Source organism: Drosophila serrata, unplaced genomic scaffold (assembly GCF_035046125.1).
Source record: "Drosophila serrata isolate PLE 108 unplaced genomic scaffold, ASM3504612v1 contig_272, whole genome shotgun sequence".
Taxonomy (NCBI): Eukaryota; Metazoa; Arthropoda; class Insecta; order Diptera; family Drosophilidae; genus Drosophila; species Drosophila serrata.
In genome coordinates, this window is record NW_028257170.1 from 2,348,823 (window position 1) to 2,375,436 (window position 26,614).

Below are 26,614 nucleotides of genomic sequence, written 5' to 3' on the forward strand. Positions count from 1 at the left end.
ACATAAATGTTGCTTAGCTACATTAAGAGAAACAACTTTTTTATTGAATAAATTGAATAATAACTCTAATAATAATTTAATGAAATAATATTTATCAAGCCTGCAAAAGGCTACTTAAATTTAGATCTATAGCCTTGAAATCGTTTTAATGTTAGCAATATTTTTGATACCTTCGAACCTGTAGGTATCGAATTTATACATATGAAATAACGTATGTACAATATTTTGAAAATCCTATTTTGTCATAAAAAGCTTTTAAATATGTATATTACTTATTATTTATTTATAATATTTATACAATTTATTATAAAAAACTCATAATATTTAAAAGCTTTTCCTATTCCTAGCAAAATCTCACTTTCTCGAAACACTGTGCTAGGAAAAGCTTACGATAGACAGCGCCCACTAGCGGTTGCTTTACGAAAACTTGCACATTAAGCTCTGTTGGAAAAGCTTAATTCTGCGCTCTCTCTTTTGGCAGCTTTGTCTGTTTAAATTCTCTCAGAAAGTCGCTGTTTGATTGTGTTTTTTCCCTGTTTTGTTGCTGCAGGCAACTTGTCTGGCATATAAAACCTCCCCCTGAAAAACCACCCTCTCACCTTCTCTTAGATACCCAGCTGGTCCCAGACTATTCAAACATCTGAACTCATCATCATCATCATCATCATTACCGTTAGGGAGTAAAAACACGTGCAAAAGCCCCCTTTTTCCCACCTTCCCCTGGATATCGCTCATACGCCGCGTTGGCAATTAATTAGAATTTTCTGCTGCTGCTGCCTTACGCCTACGACAATGAATTGAATTGAACTCAAATTCCCCGAGTTTTCTTCGTTTGTTGTTTTGTTTTCATTTCTTCCAATTCTTTGTTTTTTTTTTTTACCTTTTTGCCCTGGTTTTTCTTTATTCTTTTCGTTTTTGCTTTGGTCGTCACATGTTTGGCCAGGCGACGTCTCGAATTTCCCGTCCAAAGTGCCAGGTGATAAGGCCCTTGAGGGGGTTTTCCCCCCTTCCCCTGGAATCGCTGCGAATTGCGTAAATTAATTTCCGATCGGCGAACCTTAACACCGCCTCTCTTCGATATCGAATTCAAGTTTATTATTTTTGGTTTTTGTGTGTGGTCAGCGGTTGGCCGAAAAAACCTGTTGGCCAAGTAGGTGCTAGTAGTTGGTCCTCTGATAAGCCGCCCGCTATATAATATATATATATTTTTTTATTTCCCGCTAACTTGTTCTATTGGGCCATAAAATGCGGCGCATGTTGGCTGATATGCAGGAATGCGGTGCAAATGAATGAAAGTCTTATTTGGAAATTACTTTTTCTAAGATTAGTTCATAAAATGCTAAGATTATTGATAAAAGAAATATTATTGGGTTAGATCTGGGAGTGATAATTAGACCGCCTGATATGGGATTTACTTATAATGAGATCAATTGCAGTTGAAATAATTTATATACCTACATTAAAGCTTTTATTTCGATTATATTTGCATTAATAAATATTAATCTAATACTGATCTTATACTAATAATAATCTACTCATTAATAATAATTATATATTTAAATTTTTGTTTGTAAAGACTGTTAAATAGTACGATATTTCATTTGGTAATACTATTTTATTATAGGCCAATAATTTTATTCAGAGAACTCCAAAGCAGTGAAGGAGTATTATAATGCTTATAATACTTTTTTCGAAAATAACTAAATTTTCACTTGTTAATTAAAAAGTTTAGCAATCTGTCAGTGCTTAAATAAAACCATTACCTTTACTTAAAACATCAATCACTAAAACATTTTTATTACAAGTCATTTTTATAATCCGTAAAAAGTTTTTGCCCAGTCTCTATTAATTACCTTTTTTCGCTATTCATATACAATAAATTCTTATCAATCGTGACAGCCTATAGAATACCCTTTGTTCCGTATCATTTGCAATCACTCACCCTGGCAGACAATTAAAAATGATTGAGAGAAACTAAGGGTACTCGAGTGCTAGTTAGTTAGTATCTCTGCTCTGATTTAGTCTAACAACCATATTAAACCCTTATGCCAACCCTCAACAGGTATTATTTTTTTTTAGTAGGTCTATCTAGGTCAGCTGGCTGGGAGAGGGCCTTTTTAATAAGCCAGTTGTGGTGTCGTTAAAAAATTCGTTTAAGCATTTCAGCATTTCTAAATAATTATTTAGGAAAATGTTAATTTACGACCTGCTGCACTAAACACGTGTATAATGACTTGAACGTCGCCATACCAGAACCATTTACCGAGACACAGAATTACAGAACTATATGTACTCGACGTACTATAAGTACCACATATATATAGTAATATATTACTATATAGTATATAGCAAACCTACAGACCTCTAGACGGTTTAAGTGTAAGCAAGCAAATCGCAGAATGTTTAATTAAGGTTTGATTTGTTGCGCTTTGCGAGTGCTTCAAACTTGCGGCGACATTTCATTGAAATATTACGGAAAGTTTTCACGAAAATGTTCACTCTAGGAAATATGTAATAAAATACCAGGGAATATAGCAAAAAAGTATTAACTAAAAGTATTAACTAAATAAAATATATCAGTTAAAATGGTATATTACCTCCTGATTTTGAATATGATCGATAGAGTTTAGTAATAATAAAATTTAGATTGGTTATTAAAGTTTATTATTTTTGTGCATCTAAATTTCGAAATATTATATCTTTTAACTATATTTTAAACTATTCAAATGTATTTTCCTTTAAAAAATTCAATTTTAATGAATTTTCTTTATTTGTGGTAATTAATTTAGTATTTTACACTTTAGTATTTAACATTTTATATTTATAAACACATACATATTTATATATATACACTTATATATTATATGTGTTAAATACTAAATTTATTACTACACAAATAAAGAAAATTATATATTATAAATACAATATAATTTTTTATTTAGTTTTTTCACATAGGTAAATTGAAAATTTTCTTTTTAATGTAAGTTTATCCTTTCTGCTACTACAATTAAATTAAGCAAATCCTAGATATAATCAAAAATAAATATAATATATAAAAGAAATAATATTTAACTAAATTTTCCAATTTTATTTATAATTTTTGCAAAATGTTTAACCTTGCATTAATTTGTTTACTTTCTGTTTCTCTTTTTTCTCCCCTGCTTCCGATATTTACACTGCACAATTTACTTTATTTTTATTTCTAAGCACTCTGCTTTTCCTATGTTTTCCTTTTTCTTGTTGCTCTGCAGATGCACACAGGGGTGTGTGTGTGTGTGTGACTCATTGATTCGATGAGCGAGTGTGTGTGTGTTTGTGAGTTGCTTTAAATTGCTATTTATAAACCCAAGCAACAGCTTCGTCTTCTTCGTTCTCATTCTCAGTCTCAATTGGGTTTGTTTTTAGTGTTTTCAGTTGCTCTCTTTTTTCTACTCTCTCTCTCCCGCTCATTCATCCGTTTGCAATGTGTGTGTGTGTGTGTGTGTGAACACACACACTAGTGCACGGGGGGACCGGCGCACGTGGTAGCGAAACGTGATAACGCAAAATACAACAACTGGCAACAAAACAAACAGAAAACCTGACAACGTAAGGCGTCGCTGTTGCCGCCGACTTCGCAGTCGCCAGGCGACGCCGGCAGAGCGTCAGCTGAGCAACTGCAATTGTTGGATTTTTGCGATTGGTTCCCTAGAATTTGATGGCTCGGCATATAAGCCCGGCCAATGGCGCTTGCCGACAGCACATCCTTCTGCCATTGGCAGGTGCCGAAGCCGGAGCCGAAGCTGCAGCCGAAGTTCGTGTCGCTTCGCTTCGGCTCACGAAGTTGCGTCCCGCTGACTTGTTGCTTTTTTGGCACTTCCAGAAATAGCCAACTTTGCACGGCGCCACGGGGCGTATACTCGATATTCGAATGTATCGCCTGGGAAAACAGGTGACCGGCCAGAAGAAAACATGCTTTTGCAGATGTTCCCTCTCCCCCAACTTTGCAGGGGTGGAAAAATTAAATCAAAAAGTACAAAGGGATATTTTCCCTTTGGATAGGAAAATGTATAGGTATATTTTTGGGATTTTAGTTGAATTGTTATAACAATAGAAACATAAATTTCAAATGGATTTATACAAAAACATGTATAAAGCAAGTACAAATATTTAAAAAGATAAATTTTGGGTAATCTATAAAAATATTGACAAAAAATATAAAACGATTTTAACTTGTTTTCAAATAGTTTTCTTAAGGTTTTAGGGAAATACCTATAAATCTCTTTTTAAATTTCTATCTTTGTGTGTTTTAAAAAGAATAATTATTTTTATTTATTTATTAAAACATTTAATTTCTATTCAACAAATTCAAGTAAAATATTGTCCAGATTAATCAAGTATCTATAATAAATATAAATAATGGGATATTCTTTCCAAAGTCAAGTCGACTACCATTTATAATAAAATCGATTATAAAATTAAACAAAAATCAAATCGATATAAAATATATAAAATCAATAATAATAATATAAGAAATAATAATCTAAAAATAGTTTATATTTGTATAAATCTTTATAAAATGTGTCAATCAACTTGTTTGGAAAATACAATTGATTTTACTTTACAACTATTTATTTTATTTATTATTTAACTCACAAGAGTTAAATTAACGTTTAAATAAACAATTCTATGGGAGCTTCATCATATTTTTCCAAGAACATTCTATGACCTACATCACTGTTGAATGCTAATTAAAAATTATGTATAATTATTGCACAAAACTTGGTAGTAGTGGGAATCCCCAAAAAAAACTAAATAACCCAAGACACAATAACGGACCTAGGCCAACGTGAAATTTATATAAGTATTATTGGTATTATTCCCCACTGAAAATCGTTGGAATTATTTTCAAAATATATATTCTAAGAAAGCACTGCTGTTGCTGCCGCTGTCTGATACTGTGACCTACGCCAATAGTTTAGCAAATATCAAGTATACGCCCCATTGGCAGCTACTACGACTTGGGTTTCGGTCTGAGGTGAAGTACCCCCAAGTATCCCCGCCAATAGATCCGCTTACTTGCCATGACGCAGCGCTAATTAGTTGGTGGCACAGAGAAACGATTCTGGCCATATTACGCATACGTCACGTGTTGCAAACGCATCAGTGCCGAATATAACATACATATATAGGGGAATAAGGAAATCAGCCACGCACTTGGCTTAAATTGCGTATATAAATATGATATATAATATATCTGATAAATATACAGACGAATATAGCTTGTTTAACTGTAACAAATGAGAGGCAGGCAGTGCGAAGCGACTGGAAACCTTTGAGCCGTATCTGTATTTGTATCTGTATCTGTATCTCTATCTGTATCTGTATCTGTGTCTTTTGAGTACGCTTGCCTGCCGTTCAACGTGCAATTCTCTCCCTCTCTCAATTAATTTTTACCGGCGTGTGTGTGTGCGCCCGGTGTGTGTCCACAACACGTGCTTAGAACTGCGCTAGACAGTGGGCTTTGGGTCATATTGAAATCCGCGTGACTTTGCCGCCGCAGCGCAGTTGCTGGCGCTGCCGCAGTCCCTTTTTTTGTAAATACACTAGTGATCAAATTAATAGGTGTACTAGCTTATAAAATAATTAGTATATTATTCTATAAAAGTTATAACTTAATGTTTAGAAAGGATCTTAAAGAAACGGTACTGAAGTTAAAAAATGTATATTAATTTCCCCTAAATGCACTTCAGTTGGACACAAATTGTTGTTTTTTGGAGATAGTTATTTATCAAATTATCTAAAATATTTTAAAATAAATTAATTATACTATATTATTAATTAACTAAATAAATAAATACCCAATTCTTTGAATTTCAAAATGAGAATAAATATATTTGTTGATCTTTCCTTTAATAATAAATTATCAAAACACAATTCTTACTTGATATAAATTTTCCAAAGCTATGATTTTAGTTTTACCATCCTACCCAAGTTCTATTATTTTGAACACAGCTGTATGCAAGTGTATATAAATATTTTTTTATATACAAATAATATTTTGTAGTGGCAGCGTTTGATAAAAAATGTATAAAACCGAAAAACAATTATTAAAGTGGGAGAGGGAGAGCTGGTTATTTTTTTTGGCCGCCGCCCTTTACGTAAGGCGACTTACTTGCAGAAAATTGCAATTTTAGCAGCCCAAAAGCAGCGGCGACGCCGAAGCTGGCAGAGCAGCAACTGCGGGTGGGCAGTGACGCCGGCAGAGGCAGCGGAAAACCAGAGACACTGAGACCGAGGAAACTTTGCTCGCCCGGCATTCTGTCGCATCGCGTTCTCATGTGAAAATCGTCGCTGCGCGTTTCGTTCCGAGTTCCTCACTCTCGAGCGGGAAAACCCAATAATATATTTAGCAAAAAGAGCAAAATAAAAACAAATACAACAAATAATTTATAAAATTAATTCAAGTTGAGTTCCCAGAAAAAAGGCGAAAAAAGTTCTGGAAGAATTTTCAACCGAATATATTTATATTTTTTATTTCCACACCAGTTTCAAGTGCAACAATTGTGAAATCAATCCAGTGTCAGTGTCAGTGTCAGTGTGTGTGTGCCCCATCGAATCGAATATAAAATAGTTACAATAAAAAAAAGATCACAGAGAGAGAGAGAGAGAGAGATAGAACCAGCAGAGAGAACGAGAAAGATTGAGAGCCGGAGATCTCTCAGATATTCTCTGTCCAGCGTCGCCAAAGTTACGGATACAATTTCAAACAGTTTAATTTAATTTTAATTTTACAACTACAATAAAAACAACAAGACCCAGAAAGCAAAAAAGAAAGAAAAATCCACCGAAACAACAAAAAACCCAAAGCAAAAAACGATCTCATTTCTAAGCAGCAAACAAATTCTGAGAATAAGAAAAGGTATTCACACCAAAAGGCTGAGAGAAGGAAAAGAATTACAATTCAATTGATTTGGCAAATAATAATGTATTTGTTTTGATTTTATATATGATAATTCTTCAAAATTTCCATCCTGCAATTTTCACAGTATTTAATCAAATGCTAAAACAAACACGTAAAGCCTTTGTCCCGATTAGCGATTCAATTTCTATACAAAGAACGTCACAAAAATCTTATTATTAAAATTAATTGAACTAAAAAGAAAGCGCAAGACTATACAACTACACAATGCCTTTTCTTATTCCTAATCTTCATGATCATCAATTAAAAATAATGGAAACTAAATAGAAATCATACAAAAATAGACGCAAACAAAGTGCATTTCATGACCATGGAAAAACAAGCGCCAACTAACAACACACACATGCAATTATCTATATCACCGCCATTATCACTATCAGTATCAGTCACTATCAATAATCTATAGACCAGTACTCACCGATCACTTCCTTAAACTGAATCACTCTCAACATTCCCCACGATCGCCACTTCATTAGAAACCACCAATAATTGGCTATCAATTGGAACAAATTGGAAACAAAAACGAGGAGCAACACACTAATCTGGGTTTTCAAATGAAAGCACAATCTTTTCAGATGTGGGCGATTTAAAAAGGGCACAAAAAACCCCAACCAAAGACTATAAAAAATTTCCATTTAAAAACTCAACTCAAGTGAACCAGTGCTCTTTTGTGAGACAATGCGCACAACTTTCGGTCGTGGCCCAAAGTTTATTCTGCTAACTAGCAAATTCAACCACGTTCAACACAAGGAAGTAATTACTTAGGCCCTGGCCAAAATCTGAAAACAAAAAACCAAGCCCAGTGAATTAGCAAAACCAGTGAAGTCAGGACCCAGTTAATAAACCAGTGACCATGTCTTCGGATACGAATTCCTGCACCAGCTTCTTCAATCAGGAGCATGCCAATGCCACCCTGTCGCAGTATTTCCATCAGCTCAACTCTCAGGTGGCAGCTGCAGCGGCAACAACCAATAATAACAGCGGAAGTAGTGGCAACAACAGCAGCAGCGGCAACAGTGACAGCGGAAATGATGGTAGCATGACGGGATCGGGATCAGGATCAGGATCAGGATCTTCGGGATCAACCATGGACAACCATCGGAGCAGTGTGAGCAGCAATGATTCGGGCAAGAGTTCGGGCGGCGGTTCCGGTGGAGGATCAGGTGTGACCAACAATAATGTGAATGCCTGGGCCTTGCAGCAGCAACAGCAGACAGCAGCCTTGCACCATCACCAGCAGCAACAGCAGCAGCAACAACAACAGCAGCAGCAACATCAACAGCACTTGCAGCAACAGCAGCAGCAGCATGCACACCAGCAACATGTGGCTGCTGTTATGCAGCAGCAGCAACAGCAACAGCAGCAGCACTCACATCACGCCCAACAGCATGCACAGCAGCAACATCATGGTCATACACTGCATCCGCACCACACACATCAGCAGCAACAGCAGCAGCAGCAACAACAACAACACCACCACCAGCAGCAACATCAGCAGCAACATGCACAGCAGCAACAGCAGCAACATCATGCCGCCCAACTGGCCCACACACTCTCCTCAGCGGCCGCTGCCGCTGCTGCTGGCAATGGTGGCAACAATAATACCAATACACACTCCATCTTTGGCACCGGCAACTTCCACTACAAGACCAACAACTCGTGGACACTGCCCACGCTGACTTATCAGATCTATCAGGAGAATCCCCATTATCAGCGCAACTCCTTTATGGATCCGCAGAGCAATGTGGCTGCCGCCGCTGCCGCTGCAGCAGCAGCTGCTGCTGCCTCTGCTGCTAATGTGGCAAATGGAAACCAGGGAACCAGTGCGAATCCCAGTGGAAATAATATATCTGCCGTGGCAGGACCCAATCCTGGACAAAATAGTAATAACAACAATAACAATAACAGCGGGAACAACCAGAGTAACAACAACAACAGCAGCAGCAACAACAGTAACAATAATAACAATGTGTCATCCGTGCAACATGTGGCCAATGCCGTGGCAGCAGCCGTCATAGCCAACGAGCATCAAAATCATTTGAACAGCCTCAAGGCGAGGTTTCAACCATCTAGCTCAGGTGAGGTGATGATAAGGAGAGATACTCTATAAAGGTTTAGGGATTCTCTAGAGAAAAATCTGGGTTTAATTTTCGTTAAATACTTTCTCAAAGAATTGAAACTATTATATTTTGGCATTAAATATCTATAAGATTTGCAATAAATATTATTGAATCTCTTACTATTCAATCGGAAAGAAAAATCGTACAAAAAATAAAGGAAAGGATGAGATGAATAGAGCAAAAGAGCAATAAATAGAGCAAGTTCTTTATTTATTCTATTTTTAACAAGAATTTAGTTATCATGAATAAATGTAATGATTAATAAGTAACAACATCTTTATAATTCGGTATTTGAAAGGCAGTGTATCACACAATATGAATAAGATATTAATGAGAAGCCATATATTAAAATTTCTTCAAATTGTGTAGGTCCCAAAATGGGAACTTAGTACAAAATATCTAATTGAAGTCGTAGGAAAAATCTCTTTTAACATAGCAACTACTGTATTTATTCATCCCTTTGTTGACTAATTTGCAACGTAAAAGCTAAAATCGGAAATATGATTGACGCCACCCTTAGAATAATTGCTCGCAAAGGAAACTTTGTAAACAACTGATAAACAGAAAAACTATGACTAGTTCTGTGATTTCTCGCAAATTTTCCCTCCTAAGCCTGTCTTTTGTATTAGAAAATTAGTATTCCATTGTGGAGCAGCGATATGGAGTGTCTGGAAAAAGTCAATCTGTTCGGAAGACCAAAACGAGCTGATATCATCGGACGTCAGCGGCCGAGAACTTTGCGCAGTTTGAGCTTGAAAAGCGCACAAAAGTCAAGAAAGCTTGTCGCGCACACGTGAGCCGAGCTATATATTATATATATAGTTATATATAAATATATATATATTTGTATAGGGAGTATATTGTATATGCCGTCGACTGACGTCGACCGTTCGAAATTGAATAGGAAACGAAATTCAAATGTATCTGCTGCATGTGTAAATGTATCTTTGCACCGCGGATCGTCAGGTCTATATACATTTATTTAAATATATATTTTGTTATTTGTTTGTTTGTTTTTTTTTTCGTGTGCAACCTAACTAATCTACCACAAGGGAAATTTGATTTATTTTAGTAATTTGCTTTTGATTATTGAATTGATTTTGAGAGACACAAAAAGGAAAAACTATTTTCGACCTACTTTTAAAGTTATTAATAACTACAATACCCCTTAAATGTTTATATATCTTTGTATTTAGTGATTCTCTTTGCTACGTTGTAATTTTGTACTAAATTGAATCAAGAAAGAATTCACATTTTTCATGGCAATTTGTACTGGAAAATGATTAGATGTACCTTGAAATTTAACATTTAATATCAATTATAAGGGCAAAAGTGTGTGACATTTAGACCAAAGAGGCTTTTCAATGCTGTTGTTGATTTTCAGTTTCATTTTTTTGGCACATCCTTTCACCCTTCTTTTTGATGCATTTTGGCACAAATCCCTTTTGAAAAGCGCGACTAAGCCACCATTTCCCTTTTCTTTTTTTGAATGAAAACTGACCTCAGAGAAAATGCATTTGGCTTGATTAGATTTCGGAATTAGGCTGATGAGATTTTTATGGCAGATGATATGTAAATGCATATGGCAAATGGAATGTGGGTGGTCTTTTGATTGTTGTTTTTCGCTGCCTTTTTTTGCTGGGTGAAATTTTCGCTATTGAATATATACTGGAAATGACCTTTTAAAGGCAAAATGAATAATAATTTGTATGAATTTGTTGTGTGTGTGTATTTGTGTGGGTAGCGGGGAAAGCTAAAATGGATAAATGTCAGTTTGTCGTTGTAGGTGGGCCCCCTCAATCATGGAAAATTTTCCGCCACCCTTGGACAAGCCAAAAATGTTCCTCAATTAATTCTCTCACTTGCGGTGCCTAATTTATTGAACTTGTTAGGTTTTTATACGGTAATTGCTGATTTTATTAGATGATTTATTATTATTTTAACTTTTAAATTCAGTAATAAAATATTTTCACATAATATAATATATTTCATAAAGTAATAAAATGTTTATCTTTTTGTTTATTTACAGGTAAGCATCGAATACCAAAGTTTATAAATTGCTAAGGCAATTTGTTGTGAATTTAAATGTTTGTGTCTTTTGCATAATATTTAACTGGTAAGCTTGTGTTGTTTTTCATTAACTAACATTAATCATTTAAAGGATATGCATTAAAAAGCTTAAAAGGATAAATAGTAAAGCAAATATAATAAAAAAAACTTTAAATATTAAACTTTAGAAGAACTTTAGAAATGCTGGGCACTTTTTAGTAATAGATGAAATATTTTTGTTTTCCATAATTTATTATAGTATTTTTGCAATCATTCAAATTATTTCAAAAGTTTTTTGTGGCACAGTTTTCTTAAGAACAAGTATATAATTTATTACAGGGTTTATCAATATACAGATGATAATCTGGCTGAAAACGCTAATATTTTTTGTCGCTATAAAAACTAGCACATAAATGTTTTCCGAATTTTAACAACTGTTGTTTTAGTTTATTTATGAGATTTTAAAGAATTGATTTGTGTGAAAAATTGTCATATAAAAATATCGTTAAGCATAGATTCAAAGATTGCGAATATCTTAAGCTTAGTTATGATCGATTCCCATATCGATCCTAATATTCCTTCGAAGTTAGTTTTATTTCTTGTTTTTTATTAATTTATTAGTATTTAATATTCAAAATAATTAATATAATTTTTTTGGGATAAAAATGTATATTAATTTTATTTCCAAAACCAGTTTCTCCTATTTTTGTTATTGTTGTTTCTTATTTAAACAAATTACTTTCTCAGGAATTTATTTACATTTGAATAGAAAGATACAAAAAAAAATCCCCGAACTTAAGCTCACAAAAAAGTCACTCAAAGAGGCGCAAGCCGAAAGCTTTTCTCGGCTAACCACTCAAAACAACGCTGCGCTGCTGCTGCCGGCGTCGACAGCGGAAAAATCAGCTTCCGCATTCGAAAGCAGCAGCGACGTAGCAGCGCGGCTCCCGCCAAGCGTGGCGGCAGCGACGAACTTTGGCAGGCTGCGCGAAAGAAAGTAAACAGGCGGAATGCGCAAAAAAAAAAAAATAGCAGAGCGAGAGCGAGAGTGAGAGAGATAGAGTGGGGGGGGGGCTTTCTGGCTTTCGGTTTCAAGTTTGGCTTTTATTCCACTGTCCGTTGCTTCTTCTCTTTTCCTCTTCCTCTTCTGTGGGTTTCTCTGAGCTGCTGCTGCTGCTGCTGCGCCGCTGCCTTTGGCTCAGCTGCGAAGCTGCGTTGCACGACGCTGGCGACGCGCGCGTTCACTCAACGTTCGCAGTCCGGCGGCACCGGTTCGATTCCACGGGCTCTGCTCCACCAAAAAAAAATACAAACCCAACAAAAAATATAACTAATAAAAACCAAAGGCCCAAAGCACATATAAAAAAAATAACACAAAATATCGCCCATACGACACATGCAAGCAAAGGCCATAAAAATAATACGTATACGACGCGTGTCTTCGTCTTTAGCACCGCGCTTTCGAAACCAAATTCGAATTCGAATTCGAATTCGAATTCGTGCGAACCTGTGAACTTTCGTTTCCACTTTTTAGGAAAATTCGCGGCAAAGGAAGGCGGATCACCGCACAGCAATTTCCCAGGATTAAAATGTATTTGTGCAGTGAAAGAAATTAAATAATATATAGAGTGAAAATCAAAGAATTTATGTACAAAAATTTATATATGAAATTCAGAGATATATATGAAACATCAAAATAAAAACATATATATGCTGATGAAAGATAAGAGCATAAATCAAAAGTGTTAATAAGTTTGCCAAACAAAAAGTAATTAAAATAAACGATCAACAAATAAGCAAAAGTCTTATAAAAAATTATACGCTTAGGCTGAAATATTATTGAAAATATATTTAAAAGCTGGTAAAATATTCAAACTAAAATGAAACTTAAAGAAAATAATTAAAAACAACCAAATGTAGTATTTCAAAATAATTTATTACCATTTTAAAAGTATTTCATAAATCTTTTCTTACCTTACAAATATTTTTGTCAACGTAATAACTTTAAAAGTTATATTTGCTATTTATTAACAGAACAAAGTTTATTATATAAGTTTTAGGATATACAATATAATAATTGTATTTAAACAAAATTGAACAAAGAATGCTCTTTTGAAATCTCAAATATTTTCACCGGCTTTTAAATAAATACAATCAATATTTCACATATTTTACCCACAAGCCAAGCTATTGAATCATTAATAATATATATAAATAAAGAACAAATACTATAATAACTTGAAGAAAAACGCAAAGATAGCAACATTAGAAGAAAACAAAAGCAACACCAAAGCGACTAAGTGCGACGATCAGTTTGACAAATAGCAAAAACTCATAGCAAAAAGCATTTCGTTTAGTGTTTTGTTGCTGCTTTGCTGTTGTTGCTGCCGCCTCAAGGTCAAACTTTTCTCATTCAAAAGCGGCAGCGGCGGGCGGCGGGCGGTGGGCGACGAGAACCGAACGAACCCCTTAACAAAACGGCCCAGCCCCACACAGCGAAAAAAAAATATATATAAAACAACGCTCAGTACGCGGAATAGTTGACAACAAAATTTAGCAGCGGCAGCAACAACAGCAGCAACACACAGCGTAATAATAGAAAAAGCAAACAAAACAAACAATAGAAAAATTGCGAATGCGAAAAAAAGCGACACAAACTTAAATAAAAACTGAGCCAAAGCCCAGGCAATATTCTGAGTGGTGTATGTGTGTGTGTGTGTGCGGGTTAGCGAGAGCTTAATGTTGCTGCCGTGATCGCCACGAGCAATTAGAATTGCTGCGGGAACAGCAGCAGCAGCAGCAGCAGCAACAGCAGCAACATCACAGCGGCGCGTGCGATAAAAAGCTTTTTTCCCATTTCCATTTCCACTTCCAATTTCAATTTCAATTTGTTGTTAATTAAGTTAGCAAGCAGCAGCGGCAGTAGCAACATGCAATAAAACACTACAAAAATTGAGAGCCAGGGGAATCGTAACCAATTGTGATCTCAGCAATGAGAATGGACTATCAAATGCCACCGCCAGCTTTGGCGCTTCAACAACAGCAGCAGCAGCAGCAGCATCTAGGCCTGCAACATCAGCAAAATCAGCTGCAACTGCTGCAGAATGTGCAGCAACAACAGCAGCAGCAGCAACACCAGCAGCAGCAGCAACAGCAATTGCTGGGCCAACAATTGCCACCTCTTAGCAGCTTGCCACTGCAAGTGGTAAACAATCTGCCGCATTTGCTGGGTGGCAACAACAACAACTCCACCAACAGCACGAATCTCAACTGCAACAACAACAATCTGCTACGCAACTCCATGCAACACCAGCAGCAGCAGCAGCAACAGCAGCAACAACAGCAACAACAGCAACTGCTCAACAGTCTGAGCAACAATGGCAATAACAATGTTGCCAATGGCAACTTGCCACCGCCAACGCAATTGTTGCAGCATCATCTGCAACATTTGGCGCATGTGAATGTGAATGCAGCAGCAGCAGTGGTTGCTGTGGCAGCCAACAACCTGCAACAGCAGCAACTTGCCACCGGCAACAACACCGGCAGTACCGGCAGCAACAATAATAATAATAATAATAACAACAACATACTCAATCACAACAATCTCAATATCATTATCAATAACCATAATAATAGTAACAATAATAATAACAATCCAGCAACACCAAATGCAAATCTCGCGGCTAGCAACAATGCCACGCCCACGGTTAATACCGCCGTTGCGGTGGCGCAACAGCAGCAGGCGCATGAGAATAGTTTGGTCAATAGTTTAGTGGGTGTCATTAATGGCACCACCAATGCAACCACCAACAACAACAACAATAATAGCAGCAACAATAATAATAACAACAACAATAACAACAGCAATACCAACAATAATAATAATACAAGCAACAATAACGGAGTTGGCGACGACAACAATCGATGGACACAGTTCCAGGTGCAACAATTGTGGAAGCAACACGCCAACTATTTAAACGGTATGCGATCTCTGCAATTAATAAACAACCAGCTAAAGGGATGAGTTATAATTACAAGCAATTGTTTAAGAAATTAATTAGAAGCTATATGAACCTAGTAATTTAAAGTGTACAACTATATACTTATTGAGTTTAAGCTCAAAGGAAAAACCATATTAAAAGGTTCTTATTATGAGCTCTTCTTAAAGAAATTTCCCCTTGTTGCTGATGTTTCAGCTCTTGACCTTCGCTGGCCAAGTTTATTTCCTTGTCCACAAATTGATTGTATGCCTGGCTAAATTTTGCTCACACCTCGGACACACAGCACACAACCCCCCTCCGGAAACCAACGACCCTGAGATGCAGTGTCAAAGTCAGCTTACATCGATTGATGGAGGGGGCACATGTGGCAGTGTCTATTTATTTAGGGGTTCCTCTAATTGAAGAGACAACGTGGGCTTATGACAACTGCAACAACTGTTTTTGGGGTGCCTGGGCTGGAGATTGTGGAGGATTTTGGATTTACTTGGACATTTCCGCGTGGGGTAGGTTAGTCAAAAGTCGAGTAACTCAACTTTCAAACCTTTCGGACTTTGTTTCACAATCACTTTTGCTTTCGACTTTAGGCCATGCTCTCGGCAAGGGCCGAAAAAAAAAACACAGCAACAACTGAGGCAACAACTTGTTGAACGCGACATTTCCAGACAACTTTCGTTTCTGACTTTTGGGTGCTTTCCATACATATATATATATATTTTGGGCAACGTTGTTTTATTTTTATTATTATGTATTTAAAAGCCGCTTGGCCCGGCCTTTTGGCTTTTTTTTATATTTTTTCTCTTCTCTCGTCTTTGGCCTTTTGTTGTTATCGCCCAAAGTTGATCTGCCAAAAAAAGAAGAAAAGCCACAACAAAAGGGCAATTTTTGTGTGTTTTCTGTTTGACATTGCGCGGCATAATTTATATTTTTGTCCCAACAAACAATATTAAATTCGTAAGCGGCTCTTTAGTGGCCAGAAAAAAATGCGTTTTTACTTTCATTAAGGCAACAAGCAGCAACAGCAACAACATCAGCAGCAGCAACATTAAAAGCGGCAACAGCAGCAGCAGCAGCAACATCGCCGTCGTCAGCTGCTCTGCCGGCTTAGCAACATCACCGAAAAATTAACTTTCACTTTTTCGGCAGTTTTTAAATTCATTTCTTTCTTTGCTTTTTTTTTTTTTTTGTAGTTTTTGATATTTTTGTTGCTGTTACTGCGGCTTTTGATGTTGACTTTTGTTGGCTCTTCTTGAAAATAAAACTGAGAGAAACAGCGGCGTCAAAAAAAAAACCCCAATGTTGAAGGGTTCCAGTTCAGCTTAAAAGAGTGGGAAATAAATATAATTTTATCTGAATCAAAAAAACAATTTCGAAAGTTGCCAAAAATTAAAGTATGACAACGGGGATTTCTGTTTAAGTATTTAAATAGTTGGGATTATGATTTATGAGCAGGAAAAATGTATTATCATTTATAGAATTTAAATTATTCTCAAAGCAATACATTTCCATCACGTTTTCCTATAATTCTTAATACCATTCAGTCACATCTTCTGCAGCAGCAGCAGCCTTTTGCTTCAGCTATTTTCTATCAGAGCCAATGAACACCTCAAAAGTCACCTCGAATTTCCATTTCGTGCGCCTTAATCTGACGCTTCATGACTTCCTTTTGTTTGGATTATCTCGCGGGGTGAGGTAGCTTTTCTGCACATTAATGTGGCTAAATGTGCGGTGAGACATGCCAAAAGGCAAAAACTGAAAAGAAGGGGGGAAGTCGACTTCAAATGGGGACTAGAAAACCCCCGAGGCGTCGTCCGTCACACACTCACCCAGATAGGCGGCCTGCCAAAATGCAACGTATTACAGTTATTTCAATCAAAAAACGCTTCGGCTGCTCGGCTACTCGTCTTGGCCAAAACGCAAGATTGTTGCCAATTTACGGTATATACAATTGTTGTATGGCCCACAGTCAGTCAACGCGGTGGCTAAGACGGCGGCGCATGTTGCGCAATCGAGCGGCGGTACGGCGGTACAAACGGTAAAACGTGCGAATTGCTGCGACGCTGGCAGGTGAGAAACTTGAATCAGTGAAAGTGGCCGAAAGAGAGCTTTGTCTTTTGGCCATTTAGCTCTGGCGTACCACGAGGCGTATGAGCAATCTGTTCACACGTCGTCGTGCGAGGCGAGCAAGAAAACTAAAGACCAGAAGCACTTTTGATTGAATTTACTGTGTGTTTTGATTACGTTTTAGCCCAGTCCCGCCCAGTCCTCTTTTTTTTTTTTTTGTTACACCGTGCTCTGCATATTCGAGGCAATTTTATTTGGGTTTCGATGTCTCTGGTTGTTCGTTCGTGTTTCAGTTTTTTTTATGGCATGAGTCTATAATTTGATAGAGCCAACAGCACGATACGTATGATTATCGGTTTCGCTTCCTTATTTCTGCTAATTAACCGTCGCCAGCTAACGTTTGCGGCTTTCTTTCTATAAGCCGAACTGAAATTGGGCTAATGGGTTGAGTGGAGGAAAAACTGCAATCATGTTATAGTATAGTGGCAAATTGTGTCGCTGTCTTGAGGATTTTCACTTTCCCCCACGACGAGACGGGCAATTAAACTATTGCAAAATATTTCGCTCACTCTTTATGTCTGTCTTTCATAATTTTTCTATTAATTTCGTAATCACAAAGAAAGCGGTCTGCCGTTAGGGAAATCGCGTTTTTTAACCGCTATCGTCTCTGTCTGTCTAATGTCTGAGTCTGAAAATTCAGAGTGAATGAGATGGCAGAGAACTAAATTGCACAGCTGGACAGATTGTGAAATTGAGGAAAGCCTTTCGTGATTTTTCATGGCTTAATGCCGCTTTTTGATAGTATATTTTGTTATGGCGATTTATTGAAAATTATTAAAGGGAAATGGAGAAATGATTTCCTTTTAAAATCAATTTTGATCAAACTTTGGGAAATCTATTATTTTTTTATATTGCCTGGAACTTCAACAAAACAAATTTTTTGGTATAAAAAAATAAATATATTGTATTAAATATTATAATAACAATTTAAAGTTTAAAAGTGAAATTATTAACCATGATTAAGAATTTGAATTTTAAAGACCTTGAATTTCAATTTAATTTGACAAAAAGTATACTAATTACAAAAAGTACTACACTTTTTTTTTATTTAAAACTATTCTTAAAACTGAAAAATAATAATTTTAATCCTCCCTTACAAGATTTCTTAATTTTTACCTCCAAAAAAAGCCTGTACTTGTCATGAAAAGCCCAAGTCTAGCCACAAAATATCCGTGCTAACAACCCGGAAATCAAAACTCCATCACATTTTCCCACACATAATTAATTTCACTAAAAAAAAGAGCGGTAGAAGGCATAAAACAAACACACACATAAATACTTAAAACGTAAAAAAGGGTACAAGAAAAAACAGCAATGCAAATGAGCGCAAATACGGAATGAATGCAGTGCACACAAAAAACCTCAAAGGCAACAACACGCAAGCACACAGAGACAGCGCAACAATCGAAAGTGTTACACTTTCTGCACTTCACCAACAGCAACAACAACAACCACAATAACAACAGAGAAAAGAAACAACAATAATGACAACAACAAACCATAAAAAAAGAGTGCGATGTACATATAGTTTATACAGCGATGTAATACAACGAGGCACTCATGCGCAGTAACAACAGCGAACAGAAAAGGCAGTAACATCAACTGTAACACCAAACAACGAGACAGGAAACTGACTTTAGATAGGCGACTCTCGAATACCCTCTTATTGTAAAAATAATTACCAAGCTAAGAAAATCCTCATTAAGAAATAAATCATATCTTGTATGCAAGTTGCTAAGAATAATTTACTTTAATTTTGATATAAAAGTAAATTTTACGAAGTAATATTTCTGTTAAACCCTTATAAAAACTATGAAAAATCTTTTGGAAAAATATTATTATTATATATATATATAATTTCTTAATAAATATATTTGTTGTTGAGGTAATTAAATATTCAAAAATTAATCGTAAATTATTAAAATCATTCGATCTGAGTTTAATTTTTTAGTAAATTTCTTGAAAATAAATATAAATCATATACAAATTTAAATATTTTTTATAACTACTTACCATTGTGATTATGCTCTCTGAAAGAGTATGAAAACCCGTCACAGTTGCGCCATCGACGTCGGCAGCGACGCATGCGCAGAGAATTACCTGAATGAGTGAAAGAGCGAGAGTGGAAGTGAAAAGAGTGCGAGAATGGTGGGGCACAGAGAGACAGAGAGAGAGGCAGAGAGACAGGTGAAAGGGGCGGACAGCGCAATCAAAGTGTTGTTGTTACTGTTACCACTGTGATTGTTGTAGTTGTTGCTGTTGTACGTGTCTGCCGGCAAACTGAAATGCAAAAAGTTGCATAATTTTGCGACGACTTCTTTCTACTTTTTATACCCTTTACAGGGTATTATAATTTTAGTCAGAAGTTTGTAACGCTTTGAAGGAATCATTTTCGACTCTATAAATCATATACATTCTTGATCAGCATCAAAAAAGCTATGCCTAGTCAAAAAATAAATTTTCGATATTTTTTGGCAAATTTAAAAAAAACAAGAAAGGAAGCTAACTTCGGCACGCCGAAGTTTATATACCCTTGCAGATAGAAATTCTATGACTAGGAATCCATACCATATAAATTAAATATATTTGTGTTAAAAAACAATGAAGTAATACCTGCTTTCATTTCATTCACCTATACATATTATATTTGCAGTTTTACATTCACAGATTTGCATTTTTCCTCTTCATCAAACGATCGTTTGTATGGCACCTATATGATATAGTCGTCCGATTTTTATGAAATTTGCCACAAAATTTAAGACTAATATAAAATGGCTACACCTCAAATTTGATGAAAATCTGTTGAAAACTGAAAAAGTTATAATTTTTAATTTTATTAATTTCTCGATCGTTCCTATGGGAGCTATATGATATAGTAGCCCGATTTTCATAAAATTTTATACAAAATTGTAGAGTATAGTAAAATGGCTATATCTCAAATTTGATCCAATTCTATTGAAAACTGAAAATGTTAAATTTTTTTTTGTAAAAATTTTCCGATCATTCCTATGGCAGCTATATGATATAGTCGTCCGATCCGGCCCGTTCCGACATATATACGAGTGAGAGTATATAGAAGGCTAACTACAAAGTTTCATTCAGATAGCTTAAAAACTGAGAGACTAGTTTGCGTAGAAACGGACAGACGGACAGACGGACAGACGGACAGACGGACATGGCTAGATCGACTCGGCTGTTGATCCTGATCAAGAATATATATACTTTATATGGTCGGAGGTGCCTCCTTCACTGCGTTGCAAACTTCTGACTGAAATTATAATACCCTGCAAGGGTATAAAGATAAGGGGTTACATCGTTAAAGTGTTCAAAAATTTATCAAATTTTAAATTTTTTATAAAGTTAAATTTGATATGCAGATTTATTAACCTAATAAGCTTAGTTTTGATCGATTTCCAATATAGATCCTATAATTTAATGACAATCTGCAAGGGTCTTTAAGCTTCGACTTCCCAACGTTATTTTCATTTATTGTTTTTTATTATTATTATTGTTAAACCAATATTATTTTTATAGGCATCATTGATTATCCATTTATGGATCTTTATTAATACTATTATGATAATCTAGGAGTGTTCAAATGGGCAAAGCAAAGCAAACTTTCGCGTGGAATTAATTTACATAAATATGCGTCAATGTCGTCAGCAGCATCTCCAATTTGTTCTTCCCGCAGAAGCTGAATAGCTTTTTGGTTTGCGTATTTTTTAAACAGGTTTTTTTTTGTTTTGTTTGGGGATAGTTTTTATTTTTTGGGGGCCTCGAGACCCGTTTTATGGTGCAGGCACTCTCACTTTCATTTCGCTTGTCCAGGGAAAAGGGGGAAAGGGGTTTTTTGAGACGGATGTGGAATGGAATTAAACATTTAATTGGTTTACAGGATGGGATATCTTCAAGAGCAGTGAAAAGTGCAGCAAATAAACCAGAAAGTAATGAATAAACAATATTGATTTAATGATAAGCATCGGGTTTGAGGAATTGAATTTTCCTATATCATGTTTTAGATATAAAAGTAGATTTAGTAAATGCAGTAAAATGTTAAAAACAAAATTTAAAAAGCTTAAACTCACTTTCAATCAAGCATAAAATCTTATTTCAATCACACTGCGTACTTCCTACCACTTTTTAATCGCTTCCTCAATTTCCTCTTCAGTTATACATTAAAATCACAGTCACTAAAACCAACAACTTTAAAATTCACGCTGTTTCATACTAAAAACCCGAAATAAAAAGTGAAAGTTTGATTCCCCAAAAAAAAAAAACTATATATATATCCCAAAAAAACCTACGGACCATGGTCCACTAAAAACTGTGGCCAACCATTAACACAACAAAGACCACAAAAGTTAACAATTTACAGAAAATAATAATATGCCAGTAATAAGCATAATAATAATATTATTAGGTCCATAAAAAAAGAGAGAACTTGCAGCTGTGTGAGAGCTTTTCCCTGGAGAAACAATATATGTGTTGTCGTAGGCCCAAAAAAAAAAAAAAGAGAGAACTCTCCATTATCTCCATCTCTATCTAATGGTGTGTTTCTCTCCCTTTCTAATGAAAGTGAAATACAGACTTAAAAACGCACGAAAATTATGCAAATTATTTTAATTACCAAAAATGAGAAATTTTGTTGGTCCACAGACAAAAGAGGGGGAAAAAACAGCCAAAAAGGTAAATTAAAAAAATAAGATAAAACCCAAAAAAGGTGCGAGGGCTACCAAAGATGACACAGAAAGAAATAAAAAAATGTCTTGACCTACTTAAAATGGCAAGAGAAACTGAAACCGAAACCGAAACTGAAGAGAAGATTAAGTCGAATTCCTGTTTTTGGGGTTCGCTTCTAAAAATAAACCAATGGACAAGATTCCTGCTGTTAAGCACACAAATCAACAATGTCGATGACAGTGAAAGTGAACTGAAAACATACACAAAATAAATTCAGATCGAAGGCAATAAAATAAAAGTAAAAGTATCTCATTTGCATCCTTTTGCCGATCTGTTCAGATATTGCAGCTCTATATCCTCGCCTTTAATCTGTTTTGCTTGCATGCATATCCGTTTTCGCTAAATACATATATCTTTTGCCTTACTTCCTGTATTTGTTTATATCTGTATCTGTGTATGTTTTTTGTATATTTTTAAAAAGTTTTCTTTCGTTTTTTGTGAAAGAATCAATATTGTATTTCTTCTCTCTACTATCTTTCTTTTCCGTTTCTTTTGTTTTACAGGCAGGAAATCTCCATTTTTGGGTTTCATTTGCAAAGCAAACGGTAATTTGGTTATTTTTGTTGTTTTTTTTTCCTTTTTTATTATTGTATTATTAGTTTGTTCTCCTTTTATTATTATATGTTTTATGTTGTTGTTCATCTTTGACTTTTGTGCTCTTTCTTTTTGTGATTTTTATGTGCTTTTTATTTAATTACCATGCGAAAGTTTTTGTGTGAGTTTTGTGCGTATTCAATATTTTATCGGCTTTTAAAAGAATATTTTATTGGCTTTGTTTTGTATGATTTAAGGCAAATATTGTTGCTTTTATTTAGCTGGATCATTGATATTTTGAGTGGTCTGCATTTTGATTTGCATAATTTTTTGGTGTGAACATTACCCTAATTGTAGATTAGATAAACTAGTTTTAACCCAACTTGATATATTTTTAAATATATATTCAGGTTTCAGATTATAATTTTTGCTTTTAAGATGGGTAATAAAGTTTAAGAGCATTTTAATATTTTATTTTGAATACCTACAAAATATTTAAATGTAGCTAAAAACTTTCCATTTTCAGATTTAGGTGATCTTAAGAGAAATTACCGTAATATATATATATTTATAATATTATAAAACATTTCTCTTGTCCTATTAAAAATATTAGGAGAAATTACCTTAATATATCTATTTAATATATTATTAAACATTTCCCTAAGGATAGGAATATTGTCTCATTTGTTTTTGTTATCAAACTTTCATCATTTCTCCTCCTAAAGGCCTAAAATGCTTTCATTTATGTACAAAAAAAGCAGTCACAAAAAAACCGCCACAGTGACAAAGTTCAAAGCCTGTTTTTCCTAAATTTCCCAGACATAAATCCTCCTAAAAGGCAACACAAGTGTCTAATTAACAAAACCGAAAGACAGCGGCAGAGCTCATCAAATATTCGCACATTACCCATACGCAGCGTGGGCCGATCGCTTGGACAAGAGCCACTGCATTTGCAGATTTGCAAAAGTCCCAATTTCCACCAAAGAGACCAGATATTACTTCACACCCAAGACATTTCACTTACGCTTTGGTGAGCACATCGAAAAAGAAAAGATATTACTTCATTGCACAGACCAGAAATGTGTGCAAAGAAGCCGAAGCCGAAGTTGAGGAGGAAAGCAAGAGGCAGGCCGCAAAATGGCATAAAATTTCGCAATAGTTGGTAATGCAAAAAAAAGCGGCAGTAGCAGCACACAACTGTAAACTGTAAAAAAAAGTCCCAGAAAAAAAAGGAAGAAAACAACAAGAAAAAAAACATTCGCAAATGAAAGTGAGAGTGAATAAGAAAGCGGAAACTATTGCGAGCCAAAGAAACCAAAGACGGCAACTGGTTTCTGTTACTGTCTGTGGCCAGCACAAAACTCGTTTTGTGAAAGAAATCAAAGGAAAGAAGCGAAAAGCGAAAGAGAGAAAGATCATGCTCAGCTGCGCATGCGCAGCGTTGTCTAAGCCACAAAAATCCACTCAACGGAACTCAAATAGGGCTACAACAACAGAAGAAAAGCTTTTACCCATCACTTGTTGCTTTTTTGAGTGTTTTTTTGCTTGGACTTTTTTTTGTGGCTTTTTTTTACATTTGTTTTTGTATTTGCTTGGAGCGATAAAAATCAGTTTGAAAGCTGTAGTAAAAAATTTCACTTTCGCTTTTCGTGCTTCCTCTTGCTGATGTTTGCATTGTGTATGTGTGATTTGTTTGTTTGTTGGTTTTCTTTCTTTGTTTCGTAGTGTTTTTGTTTGCCTGTAAACCCGTTTTTGAGCATGCGGAAATTTGCGGAAATTTGTTACTAGGCTCTATGTTTTATAGATTCCCAAAGAATTCAAATGGTTTATATAATATGAGAGAAATGAAGAGCACACTTGACCCACTTTACAAAGCAAAATAACAAAGCCTGAGCCATCTTATCGAAACCCTTAATTAACCATATAGATTTATATATAGACCACAATCTAATCAGTAACTAATTGCACCCTTTTCACTGGTTTCTTTACAGGCAAATCCACATCGAATAGCAAAGAAATCATCTGCCCCGATGACAAATACAAGGAGGAGGGCGACATTTGGAATGTCGAGGCGCAGACAGCGTTCCTGGGCCCAAATCTGTGGGACAAGACCCTGCCCTATGATGCCGACCTCAAGGTAACACAAGTTAGTATCATTTCTATCATCGCTGCGTAGTGGCTGCGTCTGTCTATCTTTATATACAATGTTCCAAAGGTCCAAATTACACAAAATAAAAATGAAAAAAGCTCAAAATTTCACATTAAACTATACACAATCACACACTCGAAACGCAGTACAGTCATGACAAAACATACACACACACAAGTTAACGTGAATGTTATCGATTGCTTTACTTAGTGCGAGAATTGTATTCTCATCATCAGAGCTCAGAGATATCGTGTAACTAACCCCGAGGAAAATGTGTGCTCCTCCCATTTTATGTCACAGTGTTTCATTGCATTTTTTGACATTTTTTGTAGTATGCCGACCTAGACGAGTTCCTCTCGGAGAATAACATACCTGATGGCCTGCCCGGCACGCATCTGGGCCACTCGAGTGGCCTGGGCCACCGGTCCGATTCCCTGGGCCACGCAGCGGGTCTGTCGCTTGGCCTTGGCCACATAACCACAAAGCGGGAGCGATCGCCCTCGCCGTCCGACTGCATCAGTCCGGACACGCTAAATCCGCCATCGCCGGCCGAGTCAAGTGAGTATATTGCATAAGGCAGTGTATTGATTTATCGATAACATGGCCATAAAGATCGTTAAAGAAAACGTATTCAAAATTGTAAAGATGAAAATGTCAAAAATGCAATATCTATCGAGTATTACTAAATATTTATCGAAACTGTTAAGCAAGTTGAAGCTATAATTTACAAGAATGATCGATATATAAAATTGATACAAAGTACAAATGAAAAATAAAAGATTAAAGAGTAATTAAATGTCTAATCAAAAATCTTCAAAAACAATGAGACAAAATTGCGATAATTAATGATTAAATTTTATAAATAAATGGATTTAAATAATCAATAATAAATTGAAAAGCCAAATTTGTAAATGAATAAATGTTTCAAGCAATATTATTATAATTTTTTGAAAGAGAAAATATTAAAGTATATTTTAAACAATTTTAAAATAATAAAGAAGTTATAATATAAATGTTTAACTTATCAACAGAAAGATCCAGTTCCAGATATACAATTTTAGTAATTTGTAATAATTTCAATATCAAGTAGAATAATTTAATTTCATAAAATCAATTTTTCAAAATTGTACTAGAATTTAAATGAATTTAAATACTTTGATAACAATATTAATTATCAGTTGCTTTTTAACGTAATTGTAATCAAAACAATGTTTTAAATAACTAAAATCACGATTGATATTGCCATTAAAATCTTTAGTATGTATTATTGATTTCTATAAACTAAAATATGTAAAAAGAAAACACAAATGGAATGGACATTGCTTCTAACTTAAATTATAATGGAATTGTATAAATTAATTTAAGTTACCCACAAATGTCTTATCAAATGCTAAATGTTAAAAGAGACACGAACGAAAAAAGGTTGCAAGGCCTTTTGATTCAATGATTCCCATTCCAATTTGTGCAAATCCTTAAATTTCAATTTCAAGTTTCAATTCAAATTCAATTCGATTTGATTCGATTTAATTTCTAATGAGTTTTCACCCATTCGTTCTTTGAGTTTTTCCCCGTCTTTGAGGTTGATTTTTTATGATTTAAATTTAGCACGAAACAGTCTGTGAAACATTGTTTAACATTTAGTATTTGATATTCCAGCATTTTCGTTCGCCTCCTCGGGCCGTGACTTTGATCCGCGGACCCGAGCCTTCTCCGACGAGGAGCTCAAGCCGCAGCCGATGATCAAAAAGTCACGCAAGCAATTCGTTCCAGATGAGCTCAAGGACGACAAGTACTGGGCCCGCCGCCGGAAGAACAACATTGCCGCCAAGCGATCCCGCGACGCCCGGCGCCAAAAGGAGAATCAGATTGCGATGCGGGCACGCTACTTGGAGAAGGAAGTGAGTATTCCTCAGTCGAAAAAAAAAAAAACTATTCAATT

The 26,614-nt window shown here is 35.5% G+C and overlaps 1 protein-coding gene and 1 long non-coding RNA gene across 33 annotated transcripts in view; one reads left to right on the forward strand and one right to left on the reverse strand.

Annotated features, from left to right (window-relative positions):
- Pdp1 (PAR bZIP family member Pdp1) overlaps positions 1-26,614 on the forward strand; it is a 71,034-nt gene that overhangs the window by 39,271 nt on the left and 5,149 nt on the right. For 3 of the 32 annotated variants that reach the window (XM_086834050.1, XM_086834052.1, XM_086834051.1), the window contains exons 3-6: positions 22,496-22,537; positions 24,518-24,672; positions 25,008-25,233; positions 26,332-26,573. In XM_086834050.1, coding sequence (XP_086690176.1) covers positions 22,496-22,537; positions 24,518-24,672; positions 25,008-25,233; positions 26,332-26,573 — 665 coding nt within the window. Of the gene's footprint in view, positions 1-5,312; positions 9,040-11,300; positions 15,111-22,495; positions 22,538-24,517; positions 24,673-25,007; positions 25,234-26,331; positions 26,574-26,614 lie in introns of those variants that run through there. The other 29 variants (XM_086834053.1, XM_086834055.1, XM_086834054.1 and 26 more) reach the window with 25 other exon arrangements.
- The window catches only part of LOC147643479 (uncharacterized), a 47,125-nt gene continuing 37,961 nt past the window's right edge, over positions 17,451-26,614 (reverse strand). The window contains exon 3 of the long non-coding RNA XR_015271979.1: positions 17,451-19,352. This is a non-coding gene — a long non-coding RNA (uncharacterized LOC147643479). The remainder of the gene's footprint in view (positions 19,353-26,614) is intronic.